This window comes from Alligator mississippiensis, chromosome 5, assembly GCF_030867095.1.
Source record: "Alligator mississippiensis isolate rAllMis1 chromosome 5, rAllMis1, whole genome shotgun sequence".
In the NCBI taxonomy this organism is placed as follows: Eukaryota; Metazoa; Chordata; order Crocodylia; family Alligatoridae; genus Alligator; species Alligator mississippiensis.
Window position 1 is genome coordinate 190,072,142 of NC_081828.1, and position 24,582 is coordinate 190,096,723.

A 24,582-nucleotide genomic window follows, 5' to 3' on the forward strand; every position below is an offset into this window, starting at 1 on the left:
AAACAGTCAATGAGCGTCTCTTTATAAGGTTCGAGAAGAAAAGAACACATAAAACACATAAAACAATGCTTTCTGGACCCACAACCAAGGAAAAGACTCTTCAGTTTGTTGAAACAGTTGGCAGACTACCCAACAGCTGAGCAACAGCAGAGTTAAAGACTTCCTCATATTATTGAAAAGGTTTCCCTGACTGACATCTGCAGTGCTGATGAAGCAGAACTTTATCTGAACCAGATCTGTGACAGATAATATCGAGGAAAAAAAGGGAAGAGCCAGACAGGGGGCAAGTTTCAAAGAAAGGGTAATTATAATTATAATTGTATGTACTAACAAGGAAGGGAGGGAGAAACACTCAGCATACATTGATCACAAAGTCAAAATGTCTAATTTTTTACTGAAAGATATTTCTACATTTCCCTCTGAATTATGACAGGTCAGAAATGAAAAAGCAAGATCATTAATGTCAGATCTAGAGCCATCAGATAAGCCTTTTATTTGGATAACTGTTCTACACACACTGAAGAAATGTTTCTCCCTAACATTCAGCTCAGATTCCCACCCACCAACAGTACAATCTTAAGGCAATTTATGGAGCAGGAAGTCATTAAGAACATGAAGGGACATTACTGAACAGAGGTTGCAAAGTAGAACTTTATTGCTGTCTGTCATGACCCAATGATTGTGTGCGCGCTTCGGCACTGCAGAATTATTTCCCGCCACATGGAGCTTTCTTTGCATGGTGCAATTCTCAGCTGCAGAGAGAAAACCCCAGTGCAAAGGAGTTCCCACCACCCGTATGTAAATTTGTTTCCCGCTATTGGCTGTTTCTAAATTATTCCCACGTGGCAGCTAGCAATTGGCTCACTAGTCGTATAAGAGGTTTGAGCAGTTTCCGCCCAAGTTGTAGAGGACTCCACAACCATCTCGTGGGGACTCTGAGCACGCGGCAGAGTAATAGAAACTTTGTGTGTGTCTCAGAGGAGTTCGGCGGCCTGATCAACCACCAACCTCTTCCCGTCTCGTTCGTTAAATTCTTAAGACATATCTACGTTTTTTTGCGCGCTCGTCAAGGGTATCCAGAGCTCTGTCGTGTTTGTTTTGCGGAGCCTAGCAAACTCCGTGCGTGTGTCTTCGGTGGAGCCTAGCAAACTCCACTTGTGTTTGTCTGTAACTGCAACTCAAGAAAGTTTTTCCTGCCTGCACCGCGACCACCTACAGTGTAAGTAAAAGAATCTTTAATTAACTGCTATGAGTCCGTGCCTAATTCTAGTCCATCATGCCAGAGTCCCTGCCCTACCGTTGCGGGCTCCCGGCCACAGCCCGCCGCGCGCCCCCGAAAGCCTTGGACCGCTCCCGGCCCGCACACTCTCATTATGGGCCCCAACACTGATATTCAGACTGGTCTGAAATGTACAGTTTTGTTAGATTGTGTTAATCTTGTTGAGGCATGAAAAGTCAGAAAGCCAATTACAATGTTCAACTGTGTCAAAAAAATAAATTGTTGTGCAAAGAGAAAAAAGAGCAAAGCAGGACGTGGAAAAGTCTGAGGACAGCCTAAATGATGTTCCACTCCCTGGCAACTTGACAAAAGAGGACTATGTAGCTACTGTGACTGTGGAAGGAGACTTGGTCACATTCAGAGGAGGAAGTGATGAGGAATTATTCAAAGCTGTAACTGCTGCAAGTCCAGAGAAACAAGCCTGAGTTAAAAAAACAAAAAGGAGAGAGAATGAAGGATGTGCAGAGAGTAAGGATCATTTTAGTGAAGCTCTGCTTCCAACAGAATCAAAGGTGTTGGAGGCTTTGAATATAATTTAGTACTTCACATAGTTTGGAGAGCTTGATTACAAGTGCATAAGTCTCTTTAAGACAGTGGTCTCCAACCTTTTTATGGTAAAGATCACTTTTTGGAAGTAAAGAGCACCCCAGGATCTACCATGCCCCCCCACCCACCCCCCAGCCCAGCAGCGGCAGAGAACCAGGGTTGGGCCCTGGCTCAGCCTGGTCTGGGACTCTCCGCTACCCAGGGGCACTTCTTCTTTTTTTTTTTTGTGGGGGGGGGGGGAGCTCCCACTGCTGGGCACAGCCCAACAGAGGCCTCAGGCTCCCATGTCCTCCCCCCAGCTGTGCTCCAGAGGCCTGTGCCCCCTTCCCCTCTGTGCTCCAGGCACAGCAGGCAGCCTGCAGCAGCAGCTGCTTCACAGGTGGAGGGGGCACGGGCCCCCAGGACCCCTGCTTGGCTGCGCCCAATGGCAGAAGCACCACCCTCAAGGGCCCCTGGGTGGCAGAGAGTCCCAGATCCATCCGGGCCTGGGCCCAATGCCACGAGTCCCTGCTGCTGAGCTGAGCCACATGTGGCCAGCTGCAGCAGGGCTCTAGGCACAGCAGCAGCCGCCTCTGCTGCCTCTGTCCCCGCAGAGATAGGACGGGAGCCCCCTGTGCACCTGGAGGAGCCCCCTTGGGGTTCCACTCTTCCCACCACCCAATGGGGCTGGGGCCCGATTTACCTTCCCCTGCTCCTGGCTGAGCCGCAGTTCAGTTCCTCACCATGGGGGCCTCGATATGGCTCCCACCCCTTCCCTCCCCCACAGATTGTCCTGCTGAGGCTGGGGGTGGTGGGTGCATGCATGCGCATGTTCCCAGTTGTCCTCCCAGACCAGGATCAACCTATAGAGGCTTGGGGATTGACCGGTTGATCGTGATCCCTGGGTTGGTGACCATTGCTTTAAGACATTAAATCCCATGTCCAAAACAAAAATGTTATTGAGAAGAGCAAATTAATAAAGTTCTTTCACTCAGAATAAGAGAGTTCACCCTTTTTAAACTGATTTGCATGCTGATGCCAACAGTAGAAAAAAAGCACTTTATGATGGAAATGAAATCAATACTGTTCATTTGCTAATGTTATAATAACACTCTCCTTCTCCTCCCCACAAAATACTTTTCAACTCATAGGAAACTTTTGGGTTTTTTTTAAAAAAAAAAGCACCACAGAGGTCATGTGTACATCAGGGCCCAGGAGAGCAGCTGTTCACAAAGGCACCCCGGGGAAGACAAGAAACAGTGAGCACAAAATGATTGAAGATTGCTTCAGATTGGACATAAAGAAAAACATCTTTACAATTTGAGTGCCAAGGGTCTAGAACAGACTCCCTGCCAGGGGTGGTATAGTCACCCACCCTAGCAATCTTCAAAAAGCATCTTGATGCTCACCTTGCTAGGGTCATCTGACCCCAGCAGTCTTTCCTGCCCAAGTTTAGGGGGGCTGGACCTGATGATCTTGTAAGGTCCCTTCCAGCCCCTAATATCTATGACTCTATTAAATATAATAATACTGTACAGTGTAATAACGACACTGTAACATCGATAATGATAAACATACACTTCATTATTAAAACTGAAATCATTTAGTTTGAATAGTAAGGAAAGTACATGAACTAAACTTGAAAAAAACCGAGAATAGCTCATAAATTGTAGAGTTTTTCTGTTTAAAAAAAACAGGGTGCTGTTGGGCAGAAGATACACTTAGAGGCAACATAGCATCAGAACGCTGATACGTTGCTACTAACAAACATTTGTGTTGTGCTACATTATTAGGGTGCATTATATTATGCTTGGAATATGTGGGCACATCTATATGTGCTATTAATTCAAAGTAGGCTTACTGCGCAGTTCCCAGCCAGCTCCAGGCTGCACAGGGAAGCAGGGAGCTCCCAAGTCCCAGTGATGCTTAGCTGGGATCAGTGCTGGGACAGGGTGAGAGGGAGGCAGAAAGTTGTCCCGTCCTGGTACTGCTCAGCTCCCTGCTCCTGGAGGGAGCCGGAAGCCAAACACTGCCAGGATTAGGGGAGTTCCCTGTCGCCTGTGGCCCTTTAGTGTAGGGACTGACCAGGTACAAATTTGTTCCCGGCCAGCATCTACACATGTGCTACCGCACAGTATCTTCTACACAGCTACTTTACTACTTGTATTTACGGGTAGTAACTAACTGGCCAGTAGACTAATTTACTGTGCAGTAAATGTGCACATGTGTAGGTGGTGACGCTTTACTACACATAGACTAGTGTGCTGCACAGTAACACGTCTCATACACACATATATTTTCAATACATACTTTAACTAGGATTAAATAGAGAGGGAATAATATAAAAACTAGCTGCAGAAGCTGCTGGTTTTAAAGTGTGAAGATAAAAATAAAATGTTTTACTAGATTTTTGCAGATTTGTACAATGCTAAGAATTGGCTAGACAATATACAATAGAACTTCATTAATTGTTTTAATTAGTTCTTGCTGCTTTCCAAAAATTGAGATGGCATAGTCTCTGCTCCAAAGAGTTTATAAAATAAAAAATAGAAGCAACAAGACAATCAGTAGGGAAGGTGACCTGGGTCAAAATCCCAATAATCTAAATTTAGGCTTTTAAATCCAGATTATGGTACCTACATAGAGTGATCTGATTTTCAGAAGTGTGAAGTACATGTTATTTTCATAAATTCAAACAAAATTTGTGGGTGCTTGCATCTTCAGAAAATCTGGCCACTTTTGTTTAAGAAAATAAGTCAAGATTTAGGTGCCTAAATTTAGGCAACCATATCTGAAGATTTTGGCAACAAAACAGAACTGAAGTGGTTGATAATTTAAGTGTCCATGTTAGGCAATAACAAATATGTTAAAGCACAATGATTTTGTCCAGATTTTGTTAAGATACAGAAAACAGCTAAGAAAACCAGCTTGTAAGCTTCATAATAAAAGTGGGTCTTTAGAAAGATCTGAATGAGAAGCGGTTAGTCATCTTTTCAGTTTGCCAGTCTGCAGCACAAAAACCATACTATAGCAGAAAAATAAACACACAGAAACAGTGCATTCCTCTTCTCAACCAAGCTGTAAATTACTCATCTGTACATTATTTAAAACTAGCTAGCTGCAAGTCCACAACAACTAGGGGTAGTTTGGGTTTAATTTCTCCCTTAGTGGGTGTGTCCCCATGAGTGCACACATGTGGTTTGTGGTGCCATAAACCCATCTGTGCTGTTAATTAGCAGCATGCACCACCCAAAACCAGAGCCTGGATGGCCAGTGCCATACTCCAGCTGCTAGTAAAGCTCTGTGCACCTGGATCACTGCTGCTGCAGTCCTGGGAAGTCTCCAGTACCCCAGGTAAGGCTGCAGGGGCCAGTCCAGGTGCTGGCCTCAGTCTCCCCTTCCCACCTGGGGCAATATGCCACACGCCACAGCATGTGTGCACAGGCATTCCCAATGGGTGCATCCAGACAAGCACACATGCTCTTTGTGGTGACTCAAAGGCTTTTGAGGCACTGCAAAATACATGCAGTGCATGTGAATAGATTCTCTACACTGCATATTTGCAGCACAGAGAAAAAATTAGATACTGGGAACTTCTGGTATCAAAAAAAAGCGGGGGGGGGCAAAAAAGTGGGGTGGCACATGTGGCTGCAGCATATGCACCCTGAAACTGGAGCCTGGCCAGCTGGAGCCACACTAGCTATGTTGTCTCTGGCTGCCAGCCAGCCTCTGTGTGCCCAGATCATCCCTGCTGGAGCCCCAGGAAGTATCCAGGACCTCAGGTAAGGTTTCCCAGGCCAGCCCAAGTGCTGGCCCCTGTCTCCCCTACCCCACCCAGGGCAATTTGCCACACATCAGAGCATGCATGCAGGGGCATTTCCCATGGACAAGTAGCAATGGCATAACGATGTGCTGCTGCTATTTGTCCCCAGGGCAATGCATGTGCACACTTCTCTGGACATGCTCAGTCTGTCTTTCATATGGGGTTTCAGCACACTTATAGCTCTGCTGAGGGCCCAGATGTAATGGGATCTGGTTTTGGTCTCTCTCATATAGAATCCTCTACTTCTGCTACCCCAGGGCTACAGAAGTTCTTGCAGCTGGATTTGGGCACTGTTTTTGGTTTTTGCTCTGGTCATGATTATACAACTCTTAGGAAGTAGAGTGTCCTGACTGTTGTGGATGTATGATTTATACATGGGAGAGCAACTAGATCCTTTCCCACTAAAATGTCCTACACTTGGGTTCTGACCATGGGTGAGGTCCTTTACACAACTGGAGCCTAATACTGTCAGTTATGACTAGGGATCTGGGTTTTCCGTTTCCCACAGAAAAGCAGAGTAAAACACGGATTTCCCATTTTAGCAGTGAAACCCATGGATTTTGCAGTTTTGTAATGAGCCCTTTGCAGGCTGGCAGAGTTCCAGCCTGCAAGGAGCTGGGAGGGAGCAGGAGGAGGGTGGTCAGACATGGGGCACCATGTACATGTGCAGGTACATGTACTTGGCTGCCAGGCGGCCTGGAGAGCAGCTCCTACAGGTAAGTGGTGGAGGAGTTGAGGCCCCCATAAGAAGGGAGGGAGGTAGTTGGGCAGGGCTGGGGCTGGGGCTGCTGCCCAGTAGGGCGGAGCATGGGGCTTGGGGCCTGGGGCTGCAATACACAGTTGCAGGGCCCCAGTGGGGAGTGAGACGGGGCTTGTTCGGGAGGAAGGGGGTGGGTCCAGCTCCCCACAACTGTGTGCACTCCTGGGAGGGCAGGGGGACCTGCGCCCCCCAGATATGTGCACAGGGTGGGGGCGAGAATGGGTCGCCCACTGTGGACTCAGCTCCTGGCCTGCTGTCCTCCCCCAGGGCCTCCGTGGCCTAGTAGGTGTGACCCAGCACTGCAGAGAACAGTGGAGCCATGCAGGAAAGCTGCTTGCCTCTGTAAGTTCTGCAGTACCCTGGCAAGGTGTCTCCTGCATGTGGGACTGCAGAAAGGGGCTAAACCCCCTGCCGCTGCCCTCACTGCTCCTGCGTGCACAGAGGACACCTCACCAGGGCAGTGCGGAGCTCACAGTAGCAACGACCTGTCCAGCGTGCTGTTCCCTGCAGCACCAGGTCCCCCCTGCCTTCCCCCACCCCCCGAGCATGCACAGGGATGGGGAGCCAGTCCCACCCTGGCTTGAGCCTGCAGCAGGCAACATGGTGGGGAGCCAGGCTGGGGGCAGGGGCTACAGACCTGGCTCCCTGGCCCCATAGCCCTGGCATCTGGAGGCCCCCTCTGGCAGGGCTGGGGAAGCAGAGGCTGTGGGTAGGGGGCAAGGAACACCAGCAAGGCTGGGGTAGGGGGGAGTGAGGGGCACCAGTAGGGTTGGGGGGGCATTGGGGGGTGTGAGGGGCACAAGCAGGGCTGGGGAGGCTCTGGGGGGAGTGAGAGGCGCTAGCAGAGCCAGGGGGGCTGTGGGGAGCCTTTCATTTTAATAATGGATTTTGGGGGTTTTATCAAATAATTTGCAATTTTTTATCAGGGAAAACCAGTATCCCTGGTTATGACCGTGCCCTTAGGATTTATCCAAAAACTATCAAATGCAGCACACCAGAATCCCAGATCTGCAGGACATCACTTTTCTCTTTCCATAAGGCAGCCTCCTACTGCTCCCTTCAGATATTCACCCCCCACTATCACTTAGACCTAACATCTATACCAGATTCTGATTTCAAGAAAAAAAGTCTACCAGTCTCCACTGCCAATAAACTCTCCCCTTGCATTTCTAAAGATCGATATATCCACTGTTAGCCATGGTTGTTGCAGGATAAAGTAGGAGTGCATTATATGACAGGTAAAATAACAACTGGTAATCATATTGATTGTAATCTTTTTCTAACATGCATGCTTTCTGCTTCCACTCAAAAAACACTTCTTGGATTAGATTGCCTATACTTTTATGCTGCAAAAGACACTTTAAATAAGGAAAACAGTCTGAATTGAGGATTAAGTACTGCAGAGAACTGCAAGAGATTGCCACCTCCTTCCCCAGTACTGGAGACATAATGATAATAGCCAAGGCCGAATGGAATGGGAGAGGAGGACGATGAGAAACTGGTTTTCAGATAAGAAATGTTCCCTTAAAGTATTATGTGGTGCAGGTCTGTGAATGCTATTTTTCATGTGCATTTTAAATGTTTTTTCAGCTACAAAAATGTTGTGGCCCTACAATGTTTTTCCCAGCCATTAGTATACATTAACAAGGTCTACTATAAAACGCAGCTATTCAGATAATTACATACTCCTGGGAACCAGCAAGACCAGTGTCCTTCCACTTCAGAGATGGTTCTAATTTCTTGTCGATGGGCTTGCCTTTTACAGGAGGACTCTTCATTTTCTCAAACACATTCTTTTCTGAACAATCATAAAACTTCTGGGATTGGCCAGAGTCCTCAGTATCAACTATTTCCAGATGCTGCTGTTTTTCATGCACTGGTTCTTCAAAAAAAGTATATTCCTAGAAAAAGATCAGGAAAAGGTTTGTCAATCAAATTGCCACATGAATACATTTTAAAAATAATAAGTTATAAGAAGTCGACAGTGTAGTGCACTAAAATGACATATAGCGTCATATACAAAACTTTCCATTCATTCTATTGTGTAAAATTAAATTGTATTAAAAGAATGCAACATCCATATCAATGTGAAATTTCTGATGGTGAAAAGCAAATGTCACCAGGTAAAAAATTAAAAAACATTTAAAACAAAGCAGTTATTAACAAAATTTGGAAATTCTTGAACCTACTATAATACTAGATGTTGTCCTGTACCTAAGAAGTGACACAATTTCTGACAAGCAGCATTACAGAGTACAACTTCAGATCAGATATAAAGCCCAATTTTGCAAACTCTTTCAGTGAACTAACTGAACAAAAATTGTTTCCATGAATGAAAGTTTGCAAGATCAGGCCTTATTTTTTGTATTTAGAAATAAAATAATCAATACGATGTACTATATTGATTAACATATTCCCTACTTGAATACTGACAGATGACTCTGTAGCTCAAACTACCAGCAAAGTTAAAAGATACGTAGTCACATTTATAATGGAATCCTGAATGTCTGTTACAAGTATAACATATAGCGCTACTCCAAAACTTTAAAAAATATTCCAAATAATTCTTAATAAATGTACTGACCAGTTTCAAGTTCATAGATTCATAGATTCATAGATGTTAGGGTCGGAAGGGACCTCAATAGATCATCGAGTCCAACCCCCTGTATAAGCAGGAAAGAGTGCTGGGTCTAGATGACCCCAGCTAGATACTCATCTAACCTCCTCTTGAAGACCCCCAGGGTAGGGGAGAGCACCACCTCCCTTGGGAGCCCGTTCCAGACCTTGGCCACTCGAACTGTGAAGAAGTTCTTCCTAATGTCCAACGTAAACCTGCTCTCTGCTAGCTTGTGGCCATTATTTCTTGTAACCCCTGGGGGCGCCTTGGTGAATAAATACTCACCAATTCCCTTCTGTGCCCCTGTGATGAACTTATAGGCAGCCACAAGGTCACCTCTCAACCTTCTCTTGCGGAGGCTGAAAAGGTCCAGTTTCTCTAGTCCCTCCTCGTAGGGCTTGGTCTGCAAGCCCTTACCCATACGAGTGGCCCTTCTCTGGACCCTCTCCAGGTTATCCGCATCCATAAGTTTTTAAGTTATTTTTAATAAAATTCATGTAACTATTTATATATACTTTTCTTTAGGCCTCTAAAGAAGGCATGTTTGTAGAACAGGCCCATGTAGGAAAAGAACTGAACAGTCCTATGTAGGAAAAGAACTGAACCTATAGCTGGCTCTGTCTAGTACCACAGCTGATCAAAAGCAGCCAGAAAAGAAAAGCCTCTTGTCAACTCTTATTTTCTATTGGACCACACTCACCTTCTACAGGAAAAATAGTTTATGGGCTTTATTTTTCATTATTATTGAAGCTGTCACCAACAGATAGCTAAAGGCTTTCCTTTATGCACCTGGCCCAATACATTTTTAAAAGACTGTCACAGTGTGGCTTGCATTCTGTTATTTAGTTATGTGAATTGGCCATCCTGTGCTTTCTGACCCAAATACTGAATCTGCCCATATTCACTAAAATATTTTTAAAATATAGTCTAGAGATGACACATTTTTAATACATGCTAAACTGGTCAAGTTAGATCCTTCAGCTTCACTTTTTTTCATATTATAGACACAGGGCTGGCCTGTCCTATCCTGCAAAACCTGCGGCCTCAGGGGGCCCCACACCAAAGGGGCACCCCCCACCACTGGCTTCTCGTCCAGCTGCTCACCATCTCCCGCCGCTCCCCTGGTCCTGCCGCCTCTGCCACCGACTTCTTCGGCCACTTGCCACAGCCTGACCCCTGCCACCAGCTTCTGTGTCAGGGGGCCCCCCAAAATTGTGGGCTGGCCCTGTATAGACACTGAAATGCTTTTTACGGCTCCCATATATTGACAGTACTAACACACTACTAACAAGTACAAACTTCCCAGTTCCAGTGCTAATCAATACGAGACTAGTAATTAGGGCTGATGAACAATTAAAAAATTAATCACAATTAATTGCAAGATTAATAAAAATAGTCACAATTCATCGCAATTTTAATCGCACAGCTAGACAGTAGTCAGTACACCCCCACCCAACAGCCTGGAGCCCATGCGCTGTGACTCCTGCCTGCCACCACCAATAGCACACAGTCCCAGCCCCAACCCCAGCCCACCCTGCACCCATTCCAGACTCTCCCCGGCTGAAGCAGACCAGTTGGAACCCATGTGAACAGCCCCGATCCCAGCCCACCCTGCACCTGCTCCAGATTCACCTGAGCAGTGGCAGCAGCAGGACAAAAGCTGCTGCTCAGCATGAAGGAAAAGCGACCCCTCCACATCACCACTGTTGGGTCCTTCTTGCTGCAGCCTCCTGGAGCCCATGCCTGGGCTACCCTATGGCTCCTCTGCAGTGCCACCACTGCCCCACTAGGCAGCCCAGAAGCAGCAGTGATGGCAATGCAGAGGAGCTGCAGGGCAGCCCTGGTGTGGGCTCTTGGTGGGTGCAGTAAGAAGGGCCTGGCAGCAGTGAAGGGAAGGGGCTGCCTTTTCCCCCGTGCTGAGTAGCAGCTTCTGCTTGGCCATTGCTGCTACTGCTGCTGCTATACTCAGTGTGGGTGGGTTAGTCTGGAGCAGGCACAGGGTGGGCTAGGATCAGGGCTGTGTGCGTGAGTTCTGGCTGGTCTGGAGCTGGTCCACTCCACCAGTCAAAACAATGTGTGCAATGAATGCAATTAAAAAAAATAGCATGTTAATTTGTTTTTGCTTTAATCGTGTAAGTTAACTGCAATTAACTGACAGCCCTACTAGTATCACAATATGCAAGCTGACTGGCTCTACAGTAAGTGAGCGTGCATGTATGAAAATGGCAATTAATTCCCTACCTTATTGTTCATCACAGAAATGCATTAAAACCATTTGCAACTACAAGAATAAGAAATAAGAATAAGAAACGCAATGGCACATCTACACGAGAGGCTGACTGCACAGTAGTCCAATACTACTACACAGTAGCGTTGCATGGCAAAAACAATGACGTGACATTACTCCACAGTAGTATTAGGCTACTGCACAGCAGAGCCATAAAAAAGGTGTTCACCAGCGCTACTGTGCAGTAACTCAGATTACTGCACATTTATTTAGTACTTTATACAAAAATTAAATAAACACGCAGTAACAAATATGCAGTAACGTCTTGTGTAGACACAGCCAATGGGTACTAAAAAAGGCACCAAAACATTTATAGCTTTTTAATTAGAAATTGCTACCTATCATTTTGTGGAAAGAGAATACCATTTATTTCAGATGGGGAGTAGTGTTAAAATAATACCTTATACCCTCATTTTGTTACAAATTTAAATACCACGTTTTCAAAACTTTAGAGCTCTGTGGAATTCTGTCCTTTCTAACAAAAATGCTTACTGGATTCTCATAGTTTTGTCATTTCTACCCCTTGAGAGTTCTAAACGGAGGCTACTAGTAGGCTGACTTGCCATTAAAACCAACAGCAGTATATCTCTACAATACCAACTTTTATTAAATTCCATGTTTTGTATGTTGAATCCACAAATTGAGCTTTCCCACGGGGTAATACAATACACTGCTACTAGGTGCTAAAATGGTATAATTTATACTCTTAAATATAAGCTAATCTACAGCAGTAGGGAATAAAATTAGAAGTGATTTATCTGACAAAATTGAAGGAAATGTAATATATACTTGTTGAATAAATATATTTGTCACCACTGGGAGGGAAAAAAGATCAAACTAAGAAAGGTATGTGTTTTACATGATAATGGAGAACAATTTGTCATTTTATATTGGAGACAAAATTGATAAAATACTATCTTTTTATCTTTAACAATCATCAAATGAGCTCAAACCTTTTGTAGTTATTTATTTTATTTTTTTTACAATATCATACTTATGAAAGGAAATTTATATTTGGATACAATTTTAAAGAATTATTTTGTCTAAGGGGGGATATAGAATACATTTCAAACTTTACATACTCCAGGTTTTTTATACACAGAACAAATTTCTAAAGGTTAATTCCACCATTTCTAATACTAGCCACTGCTTTTACTTGAAACATATTAAATGTGACTCTCAGAACTGCCAAGCACCTACAACACCAGGAAAGTAAGTACTAACATAACACCTCTGGAAATCAGGCCAAAATATTTCAGGTTGGTCATACAATACCTGGGAAACTCAAAATTACTTGTTACACTTGAAAGTTTGACTCCTAATTATTTACTCTTGTAATTAAATAAACTGAAGCTCCATATAATGCATGGAGTCTATCAAAGACTAATTTTCATCCAGCTAATTACATTTTAAGATAAATAATTTGACTATTTTAGGTAGGGGACATGTAAATTATATTGTTATAGCCAAGGCTTAGTCACTATTCAGGGTCTTGCAGGTTGCCTCAATTAGGGGAGACATTTCTGGCAGTCGTTATTTCTCTGGTGTAGTCTTAGGGTATGGACGTATAAAAAATTTAGCACAGGAAAAAAAAAGGGGGCAGGGCTTTACCAGCTGTGAGCTGCTCTGTGGAAATAACTTGGGTGCTTGCTATTCATGTAGTAAGTGAAAGCTAAGCTATGGTAGCTTGATCTGCCACAGCTGCTATTTTGCATCCTCCCCAAGTCGGCATCTGGGGCTAGTGCCCCACTCACTCTTGTTAGTTATGCTACTGGAACAGGAATTAAACAGAAGACAACTTCTTTGTGCAATATTCCAAGTCTTTTTTTTTTCCAACCAGCACTCTTTTCAGCTCTCTTTCCTAATTTTCTCTTAGGGTAATGTTACAAGTGCTTGTTTAACTATTCTTAGATTTCTGTTCTTTTTCTGTCCACTTTTGTGGTATTTCTGGCTGCTTCTGCTTCCACATACGTAAGATTCCACCAAAAAAGAAAAAATACCTAGCTCTCTGCATTTGCATTCAACCTCCAAAAAACCTCTTCCATCCACATAACTTCATTGTTAACAGGCTTAGCATATCGTCTGTGGTTTGGGTTTGTATTGTTCTAAGGCTACTTTAATTCCTCTTAACTTTATCCTGAATGATGAGTAAAACTGTGCTTATCACCTTCAATAAGGTTTCAACTCCCCAGCATCAAAATATTATTAAAGGGCCAATGACAAACAGTTTAGGATTCCTATCATTGCTTGATAATGTTTTCTGCCCTCCAAGTGTTCAGTGTGGAACCCTTAGAAAGATGTCAGTTTTGATCCACAGCCTTGGGAAAGGTATAGCAATCTCCATCTGGACTTCAGACATCAAGATTCAGCTTTTTGACACACATTCTCACCATGGGAGGGTGGATTTGTCTCCCTGACCTCACTCAGAGCTCGCCTGCCACAACTTGAGATGGGAGAAATGATAAAAGTTATTCCCTAAGTGAAGTGTGATACCATTGACCACCAAGTCGGCTGTTAACAATGTATTCCATTTATAGAACGCTTGCTACAAAGTCTTAACAAGTCGCATTCACAGCTCATTAACTGGACCGCAGTTTCCTCACCGCCTGGCTGAGTTACTGGTGACTCCCTTGCCCAGTGCCCTCCTAATTCTCCTTTTCCAACTCTCTCCTCACAGGTTCCCTGGACCTGTCTTTGGTAGCCCTTGCTGCCTGCGACCCCTCAGGTAAATACCCCACCGCTTACTGGTCAGCCGTTGATTCGTGGTTTCCCAGACTTATATGTTCCTGCCCTGCCTCGGTGTCCGTTGACGCCTTCCTTTCTTCTAGAGCCCTGAGGGCAAGGTTCTCCTTCTAAGTGCCTGCCTTTAAGCATGGCAGCCACTTTCATCTTCTTTATTTGGCCCTGGTGTGTGGATCTTTGTCAGCTTGGTCCAGCTGGCTATCGTCCTTGCCTTTTCTGTGACCTCTTTTCCTCTTTTCAGCAACCAGAGTCCCAGGGTCTTCCCTTCAGACCCCAAGTAATACCCTGTTACACTCACCATGGAGTGAGCAATAGAAGAGGGTAAGGAATAAATCATAAGAAATTCTCTCTTCTTCCTGTTTCTATTGAAGAACATTATCATGTACAGACTATTTGAAAGTCTCTCTCTCACAGAATGTCCTGAAGCAAACCTGTTTCAGACCTAACAAGCTGTGGATCATGTTTCTATTCTGTTTAATGCCACTTAATTATTTTAACATTTAAAAATTTACAGTTATAAAAAAGAACAGTTACTTAAATCAGAAATATTTTTTCCTTTCTCACAATTCTCCCCTATACTTTTTAAGTTTCAGGTGAATGTAGTGCTTATGAAAGGTGCCAGATTAACTGCAGAGGAAACTGACCATTAGCCAAAACACTGACAGAGCAAAGGCAGCAAAAGTGCAAGATTCTCGATACCAGCGAGAGCCAACTTTTTAGCAGGCATGCCAATAATTATCTCCCTCCCCACCCCAAGTGCCACTCTGATCTCCTTCTCCTGCCCTGATTGATCTGCTTTCTGCTTCCTTCCCTGTGTCCTCTGCCCCATCTGCTACTGTGCTATTTTTTTCCCTCCGTGATCAACCATGTGCCACAAACAGGTTACCTGTGCCATTTGTGGTATGCCTGACACAGGTTAGCTACCCCTGCTCAATATCACTTAAATATTAACCCTGACAGAGAGACATTACTAGTAGAAATGCTGTCATCTTTTTTATCAGTTCAAAGTCTCTTGGTTGAAGAAAGCTGGAAGAGGATGACATTTTGGGGAGAGGGTTGTATGACACAGTCACATCTCTTAAGCTAAATATTGATGCTTTTTTTACTTGAACAACATAAACAAATAATGTACTCATGCATATATAAAGGAAGTGTTGTTCCTTTCTTCAAGAAGCAGTTAGACATTGGCTGCTATTTGAATAGCAAGTGAAAGTGCTTTTGCACATCATATATCTGGACTTCAAAAAAGCCTGTGATCTGGTGTCCCACAACCTCCTCTTGGAAAAATTGGCCAACTGTGGTCCTGGCTACATCACAGCCCGATGGCTGGAGAATTGGCTCTGAGGATGGACTCAGAGAGTGGTGGTCGATGGAAGCGAATCATCATGGCGCTTCGTGACCAGTGGCATTCCCTAAGGCTCCGTCCTTGGGCCTGTTCTCTTTAATATTTTTATGAACGACGTGGATATAGGTGTCAGAAGTGGACTGGTTAAGTTTGCTGATGACACCAAACTTTGGGGTAGATTGTCCACACCGGAGGATAGGCTGGTGATCCAGGCTGGCTTGGATAGGCTGAAAAAGTGGGCAGATACAAACCTGATGACTTTCAATACCGACAAATGTAAGGTACTCCACCTTGGGAAAAAACCCTGCAGCACGCTTATAGGCTTGGCAGTGCTATGCTCATTAGCACCAAGGCTGAAAGAGACTTCTGGGTCACGACTGACCACAAGATGAACATGAGCCACCAATGTGATGTTGCAGCTGGTAAAGCAAACAAAACCCTGGCTTGCAGCTATAGATGCTTCTCAAGTAAATCTCAGGATGTCATCTTCCTGCTGTACTTGGCCTTGGTGATGCCGCAGCTGGAGTACTGCATCCAATTCTGGGCTCCACAATTCAGGAAGGATGTGAAGAAGCTTGAGAGAGTCCAGAGGAGAGCCACACACATAATCAGAGGGCAGGAGAATAGGCCTTATGAAGAGAGGCTGAGAACCATGGGGCTCTTCAGCCTGGAAAAGCGCAGGCTCAGGGGTGACCTGGTGGCAGCCTGTACATACATCAGGGGTGTGCATCTGGATCTGGGAGAACATCTGTTCACCAGAGCACCCCAAGGGATGACAAGGACCAATGGCCACAAACTCCTCCAAGACCGTTTTAGATTGGACATAAGGAAAAACTTCTTTACTGCCCGAGCCCCCAAGGCCTGGAATAGGCTCCCTCCAGAGGTGGTGCAAGCACCTATTCTGGACTCCTTTAAAAAGCTTTTGGATGCTCATCTTGCTGGGATCCTTTGATCCGCCGACAGGGAAAAAGCCCCAGTTACATGCGGGAGCGGCGAGAGACGCGTGGGTGAAAGCCTGCTGCACCCCCGCTCCCCCGAAACCCCCCAGAGACCCTCCAGCAGCCGCGGAGCCCCCCGCTGACCCCCAGCACAGCCGGAGGTAAGCAGGGCCCGTGGAGAGAGGGGGCTAACCCCTTAGTGTGTGTGTGGGAGGAGGCGGCTGAGTGGAGCCGGGCCGGGTCAAGCCCTGCCCAGGCCCCTACTTCGCCCAGCCCCCCAGGGAGACACGCGACTGGAGCCGTGCGAACAGGCTGCACAAACAGGCGCGCTTCTCTGCCAGTGCGTGAGTTAGCGCGGAGTTCACACAGGAGGGCGCATGGGAGGGCCCAGGACCCTGCCTGTGCACCCCCCAGGGTAGACAGCCCCAGCCGTAGCCAGCCTATCAGAGGCATGCCACAGATGGGCATGCGCCGCACCCCGAGGGTCCCCTAGGGCTCCGCGGCCCCCCACTCTGGCACCTCAGAGACGGCCACCCAGACGGAGCTCCTGGTTCCAGGCTCCACGCAGACGGAGCCCCTGGCTCTCAGCTGCGGGGGCTGCCTGTCCCTTTTTCAGGCTCTGGGACTTTGGAGCATGGTGACCTCCCCTTGTGGGGTCTGCTCCTTTTTGGGGTCTTTGGCGCGCCAGCTGGAGGAGCTCCAGGCCACAGTCCAGAGACTGCGTGCCATCAGGGACTGTGAGCAGGAGATAGACTCCTACTGCCAGGCCCTTCTCCCCCGGGAGGCGGTGGGTAGACCACAGTCTCCCTCCACGCCAAAGGAGCACTCCGGGACCTCCCACTCTGTCCAGCCAGGGGCATGCACCACGGTGGTCAAGGGCCCTAAGGCCCACCGCACCAAGGCCCCTGCCCCGCCGGAGCTGAGCAACAGGTATGCACCTCTTGCTGCCCCAGCAGAGCCTGCTGAGTTGCCGGCTCCCGCAGGCAACATGGACCCAACTGCAGCTCCCGCCCCTGCTCTCCCCAAGACAAAACGTAGGGTGTTTGTTGTTGTAGACTCTCTCCTGAGGGGGACTGAGGGGGCAATCTGCCGCTCCGACCCCTTAGCCCAGGAAGTCTGCTGCTTCCCAGGGGCCAGCATCCGGGACATTGCGGAGAGGATCCCAGAGCTCCTCAAACCCTCAGACCACTATCCCATGCTCCTAATTCATGTGGGCACCAATGACATGGCTCGGAGTGCTCCCAGCCAGGTCATGAGGCACTACAGGGATTTGGGAGCGGGGCTAAAGGGTCTGGGGGCACAGGTGGTGTTCTTGTCGATCCTCCCAGTCTCAGGCTATGGGCCGAGGAGGGAGAGGAGGATCCACGTGGTCAACCAAAGACTGCGGCGCTGGTGTCATCAGGAAGGCTTTGGCTTTCATGACCACAGCCCGCTCTTTGGCGAGAGCGGCAGCAAGCTGCTGGGAAGAGATGGTCTCCACCTCTCTCCACTAGGGAGGAGGCTCTTCTCAGCCAGACTGGCTGACCTGCTCCACCGGGCTTTAAACTAAGCCCGCTGGGGGACGGGGGCACGACCGCCACTGCTGGCCCGCTGAGCAATCCTTGCAAAGCCAGCAGTTCAAGGCACTTAAGGGAGCCCACCCCTGCCCCAGCCCTGGCAAAATCTGTGGGCAAGGAAGGAGCCCCCCAGGGGGCACTTGCTTGCCTGTACACAAATGCCAGGAGCTTGGGGAATAAGCAGGAGGAACTCATCCTCCTGCTCAATGCAAATAATTATGATGTCATAGGGATAACGGAGACCTGGTGGGACTCCACCCATGACTGGACCACGGGGATAGATGGCTATACCCTGTACAGGAGGGATCGTGTAGAGAAAAGGGACAGGGGTTTAGCTACCTATGTTAAGGAAAGCTACACATCCCTGCAAGCCAATATTGGTGACCAGGGTGGACGGCTGGAGACCCTCTGGGTTAAAATCCGTGGGGAACACGGCACACGGGACACAATGGTGGGAGTCTACTACAGACCTCCCACCCAAAGTCCTGAGCTTGACCAGGAGTTTGCCCGGGAACTGGCTGAGGCCGCATGCTCCAGGACCATGGTTGTCATGGGTGACTTCAATTACCCGGACATCTCGTGGGAGGATTGCTCAGCAAAATCTGAGTGGTCGCAAAGCTTCCTCTCGTGCGTGGATAACCTCTACCTGACTCAAGAAGTCTATGGGCCAACGAGAGGCAAAGCGCTGCTCAACCTGGTACTGGCTACTGGGGATGACCTAGTTGGCGACCTAGTGATCGACGGGAAGCTGGGTGACAGCAACCACGAGCTGATCACCTTCACCATCCACCGAAAAGCTGGCAAGTCTGTCAGCAACATGGAAGTCCTTGACTTCAGGAAAGCCGACTTTGACAAGCTCAGGAGGCTTGTCAGTGAGGCCCTAAGGGACCGTGACCACGGAGAAAGGGGAGTTCAAGAAGAGTGGTTGCTCCTCAAGGGAGCGATCCTCAATGCACAAACTAAGTCTATTCCATCTCGGAGGAAAGGCAGCAAGAGGGCACAGCAGCCCCCCTGGCTCTCCAGGGACCTGGCAGACCTCCTGAGGCTAAAAAGAAAAGCCTACAAAGGATGAAGGATGGGAGTCACCTCCATGGAGGAATATTCTGCACTGGTCCAGTCCTGCAGGGACCATACCAGGAAAGCCAAGGCTGCAACTGAACTCCAACTAGCTTTGAGCATCAAGGACAATAAAAAGTCCTTTTTCAGATATGTGGGGAGCCGGAGGAAAAGCAGGGGCAACGTTGGACCCCTGCTGAACCAGATGGGGCAACTGACAACTGACGCCCAGGAAAAAGCCAACCTATTAAATGGGTACTTTGCGTCGGTCTTTCATCAGTCCCATGGGACACCCATGCCCGCTACGGGACAGGGAAGTCCGGGTGAGGGTGATCCCCTGCCCTCCATTGATGCTGACTTCACGAAGGAACATCTTGAGAAGCTGGATACCTTCAAGTCAGCCGGCCCTGACAATCTTCACCCCAGGGTACTCAAGGAGCTGGCGAGCATCATTGCCTAGCCTCTAGCACGGATCTTTGAAAACTCTTGGCGCTCTGGTGTAGTGCCCGAAGACTGGAAGAAGGCCAATGTGGTGCCTATCTTCAAGAAAGGGAGGAAAGTGGATCCGGCTAACTATAGGCCCATTAGCCTGACTTCTATCCCGGGGAAGATCTTAGAAAAGTTTATTAAAGAGGCCATCCTTAATGGACTGGCCGACGCCAACATCTTAAGGGATAGCCAGCACGGTTTGTTGCGGGTAGGTCTTGCTTGACCAATCTCATTTCCTTCTACAACCAGGTGACCTATCACCTGGACAAGGGAGAAGAGATTGATGTCATATATCTTGACTTCAAAAAAGCCTTTGACCTGGTTTCCCATAATCAGCTCTTAGAGAAACTGGCCAATTGTCGCCTTGGGTCCTCCACGATCCACTGGCTGGAAAACTGGCTCTGGGGTCAGACCCAGAGGGTAGTAATTGATGGAAGTCACTCATAGTGGTGTCCTGTGACCAGTGGGGTCCCCCAAGGCTCTGTCCTTGGACCCATACTGTTCAACATCTTCATTAATGATGTGGAAATTGGAGTCAGAAGCGGACTGGCCAAGTTTGCTGATGACACCAAACTTTGGGGAAAAGCATCCACACCAGAAGACAGGCAGGTGATCCAGGCTGACCTGGACAGGCTCAGCAAGTGGGCGGACGAGAATCTGATGGTGTTCAACGCCGATAAATGCAAGGTTCTCCACCTTGGGAAGAAAAACCCGCAGCATCCTTATAGGCTCGGCAGTGCTATGTTGGCTAGCACTATGCAAGAAAGAGACTTGGGGGTCATCATTGACCACAAGATGAACATGAGCCTGCAATGCGATGCTGCAGCTAGTAAAGCAACCAAAACACTGGCTTGCATCCATAGATGCTTCTCAAGCAAATCCCGGGACGTCATTCTCCCCTTGTACTCGGCCTTAGTGAGGCCGCAGCTGGAGTACTGCGTCCAGTTTGGGCTCCACAATTCAAAAAGGATGTGGAGAAGCTTGAGAGAGTCCAGAGAAGAGCCACGCGCATGATCAGAGGTCAAGAAAGCAGACCTTACGATGACAGGCTGAGAGCCCTGGGGCTCTTTAGCCTGGAAAAGCGCAGGCTCAGGGGTGATCTGATGGCCACCTACAAGTTTATCAGGGGTGACCACCAGTATCTGGGGGAACGTGTGTTCACCAGAGCGCCCCAAGGGATGACGACTAGGTCGAATGGTCATAAACTACTGCAAGACCGTTTCAGGCTGGACATAAGGAAGAATTTTTTTACTGTCCGAGCCCTCAAGGTCTGGAACAGCCTGCCACCGGAGGTGGTTCAAGCGCCTACACTGAACACCTTCAAGAGCAAACTGGATGCTCATCTTGCTGGGATCCTATGAACCCAGCTGACTTCCTGCCCTTTGGGCAGGGGGCTGAACTCGATGATCTTCCGAGGTCCCTTCCAGCCCTAATGTCTATGAAATCTATGAAACCCTAGCTGACTTCCTGCCCTTGGGGCGGGGGGCTGGACTCAATGATCTCCTGAGGTCCCTTCCAGCCCTAATGTCTATGCTTTAAGCAATTATTCAGATGATTCAATAAATGTCATTCTTCCCAAAGAGTCAGCATGATGTTAAGGGGTCATTATTCTATGGAGAAGCATCTTCCAGACAAAATGTAAGACAGGTCCTAACCACTTATGGATTTAAAGACCTATGGCACTTTTTGCAAGAAAAAGCCTGTTAAGGGTGCTGAAGGCACTGGCCGACATAATTGCAGAGCCACTGGTGGTAATATTTGAACGCTCGTGGTGCACGGGCCAAGTCCCAGAGGACTGGAAAAGGGCCAATGTGGTCCCCATTTTCAAGAAGGGGAGGAAGGAGGACCCGGGCAACTATAGGCCAGTCAGTCTTGCCTCCATCCTTGGCAAAGTCTTTGAAAAAATTATCAAGGCTCACATATGCGAGAGCCCGGCAGGACAAATTATGCTGAGGGGACACCAGCACGGGTTCGTAGCGGGCAGATCGTGCCTGACTAATCTAGTCTCTTTTTATGACCAGGTTACAAAACGCCTGGACACAGGAGGAGGGGTAGATGTTGTATACTTAGACTTCAGGAAGGCCTTCGATACAGTATCCCACCCCATACTGGTGAACAAGTTAAGAGGCTGTGACTTGGATGACTACACAGTCCGGTGGGTGGCGAATTGGCTGGAGGGTCACACCCAGAGAGTCGTGGTGGATGGGTCGATTTCGACCTGGAAGGGTGTGGGCAGTGGGGTCCTGCAGGGCTCGGTCCTTGGACCGATGCTCTTTAATGTCTTCATCAGCGACTTGGACAAGGGAGTGAAATGTACTCTGTCCAAGTTTGCGGATGACACAAAGCTATGGGGAGAAGTGGACACACCAGAGGGCAGGGAACAGCTGCAAGCAGATCTGGACAGGTTGGACAAGTGAGCAGAAAGCAACAGAATGCAGTTCAACAAGGAGAAATGCAAAGTGCTGCACCTAGGGAGGAAAAATGTCCAGCACACCTACAGCCTAGGGAATGACCTGCTGGGTGGCACAGAAGTGGAAAGGGATCTTGGAGTCCTAGTGGACTCCAAGATGAACATGAGTCAGCAGTGTGACGAAGCCATCAGAAAAGCCAATGGCACTTTATCATGCATCAGCAGATGCATGACGAATAGATCCAAGGAGGTGATACTTCTCTTCTATCGGGCGCTGGTCAGACCGCAGTTGGAGTACTGCGTGCAATTCTGGGCACCGCACTTCAAGAGGGATGTGGATAACCTGGAGAGAGTCCAGAGAAGGGTCACTCGTATGGTTAAGGGCTTGCAGACCAAGCCCTACGAGGAGAGACTAGGGCACCTGGACAAGAGAAGGTTGAGAGGCGACCTTGTGGCTGCCTATAAGTTCATCACAGGGGCACAGAAGGGAATTGGTGAGGTTTTATTCACCAAGGCGCCCCCAGGGGTTACAAGAAATAATGGCCACAAGCTAGCAGAGAGCAGATATAGATTGGACATTAGGAAGAACTTCTTCACAGTTCAAGTGGCCAAGGTCTGGAACAGGCTCCCAAGGGAGGTGGTGCTCTCCCCTACCCTGGGGGTCTTCAAGAGGAGGTTAGATAAGCATCTAGCTAGGGTCATCTAGACCCAGCACTCTTTCCTGCCTATGCAGGGGGTCGGACTCGATGATCTATTGAGTTCCCTTCCGACCCTAACATCTATGAATCTATAAGGTGGGTGTCTTAACCAAATTCCAATTTAAATAGCAACATTCAGCCTACCCAGTTCTCGTACAGATTCTGTTGGATACAGCATTCTTTTCTATTTCGTGCCCTAAAATATTGGGAAAAATACTTTCAGATTTTTTTGGATGAAGGATACTACATAAAAAGTTTGGGCCTTCTGACAAGTTTCAGCCTGCAATTAATTTTACTGCCAAGCAATAAACCACTGAAATTCTAAAAAGGAGGTCTTGTAATGGGAACAATGAAACAAGTTTAACTATAGTGACACTACTGGATGCTATTGTAATAGATAAAATATGGTATTTCTTACTCTAGCTATTATTGAAATCCAAACAGAAGCCAAAGATTCTTAAATTATAGAACTTATGTAGCATGATGGCTAGACATGCTGTGCAAACTGGTAACATACCTCTCAACTCTGACACTTAAGTAAAAAAACATTTTTATATATCATATTTTCCTGCTTTAAAAATTCTAGTACTCCATAATAAAGAACACCAGATGATGAACAAATCTTTTCATGTAAAATTAAGAATTGATCTCACATACTGGGTGGATATCATATTATAACAAAATGACTTCTTCAAATACTGGGTTTTAATTTTAGACACAAAAACCTGTAGAAAAATTAATTGTGGATGAAGCCAAAGTATGAGCAATTATTAATTACAACAAAACTGTTCTGTACTATAAAGACATTAGATAATAAGAGTCTGAGACATGTATAATATGAATAATTCCAACTTTGCTTGTTTTATGATTTCTATTTCTCTAGAATATCATTTTATAAATCTGAGCATTGTTAGTCCTTTTTCATTTTCTTCTTTCTTTTTCTCCTAATTTTACACACAAGTTGTTGGATTCAGTGGGCCAAGTCCTCTGCATAAAGCTTAGGCTATATCACCTTATCAGTGAGCCCTACTTTGTGGTGGTGAACACTACTTTGAAAAGAGTCTTGGAGACAGGTGCTTCCAATCAGAATCCATTGGAGCCAGGCTACCACTAAGCAGGGCAGAGCTTGTTAGAATACTGAACTGAATATCTTCTACAGATCCTCTGGGGATCTTTAATTGATTTGTGGATACAGGTCTTATACTTGGAAGGTGGGTTTTACAACTCCCATGATTGGACCCAGTTTTTAATCCCCTTAAACATATCTTGGTGTTTTTATCATTGAAAGAGAACCAAGTTAATAGTCTCAAAGAAACAACAGCATAAAGAAGCATCTCTTTAAAGCTCTATGGCTCTGAAATGCATGACATTAACAAAACCTGCAGTGGTATACGTTATTATGAGATTTAAATGGTTACATGCTTAGTAAGACTTGGTCCTACACAAATCACTTTAGGTGCTGACAGATATGCAGCTCCCTGCTGTAACTCATGGTGCTTCACAGAAAGTACCATGAGTTACAGTGACCCTCCTCGCCCTGCCTTCCCAACAGAAGTTCGCTATTTGATCGGGGGGGGGGGGGGGGGGGGCCCGAAGTCAAGCTCCAATCCACCCCTTCCATCCCCCCACCCTCTGACAGGCTGGGTAAACCCCAGCCTGCAGCTCCCCTCCTCTCCCTTCTCCTTCTCCCATTATGCAGACAGCACCAGGGCCATGGGCTGGGCTACATCCTGGGCAAGGACTGACAGAAGATAATGAAGCACTCTGCTTTGGAGAGCCTTCATCTGAAACCTCATGTAATGAGGATTAATTTGTTGTGTGATCAGGCATTTTTAAAATGCTCTACAGCCGTGTACTTCTGTCAGGGGACTGATCACACAACAAAATGTCACTTCCATCAGCACCCTTTGGCTCTGCCTCCTGAGGACTTGGCATCTAACACTTGCTGTACTAACACAACACATATGTTGATACCTATGCATAAAACCACAACTATTCCTTAAGAAAGCAAATAGAAGCAAATGATGAAAACTGGTGTATGGATCCATAAAAACATA

General features: G+C 46.9%; 1 protein-coding gene across 3 annotated transcripts in view; it reads right to left on the bottom strand.

Annotated features, from left to right (window-relative positions):
- ODAD2 (outer dynein arm docking complex subunit 2) overlaps positions 1-24,582 on the bottom strand; it is a 195,115-nt gene that overhangs the window by 146,418 nt on the left and 24,115 nt on the right. For all 3 annotated transcript variants that reach the window (XM_059729109.1, XM_019498106.2, XM_019498108.2), the window contains one exon: positions 8,074-8,288. In XM_059729109.1, coding sequence (XP_059585092.1) covers positions 8,074-8,288 — 215 coding nt within the window. The remainder of the gene's footprint in view (positions 1-8,073; positions 8,289-24,582) is intronic.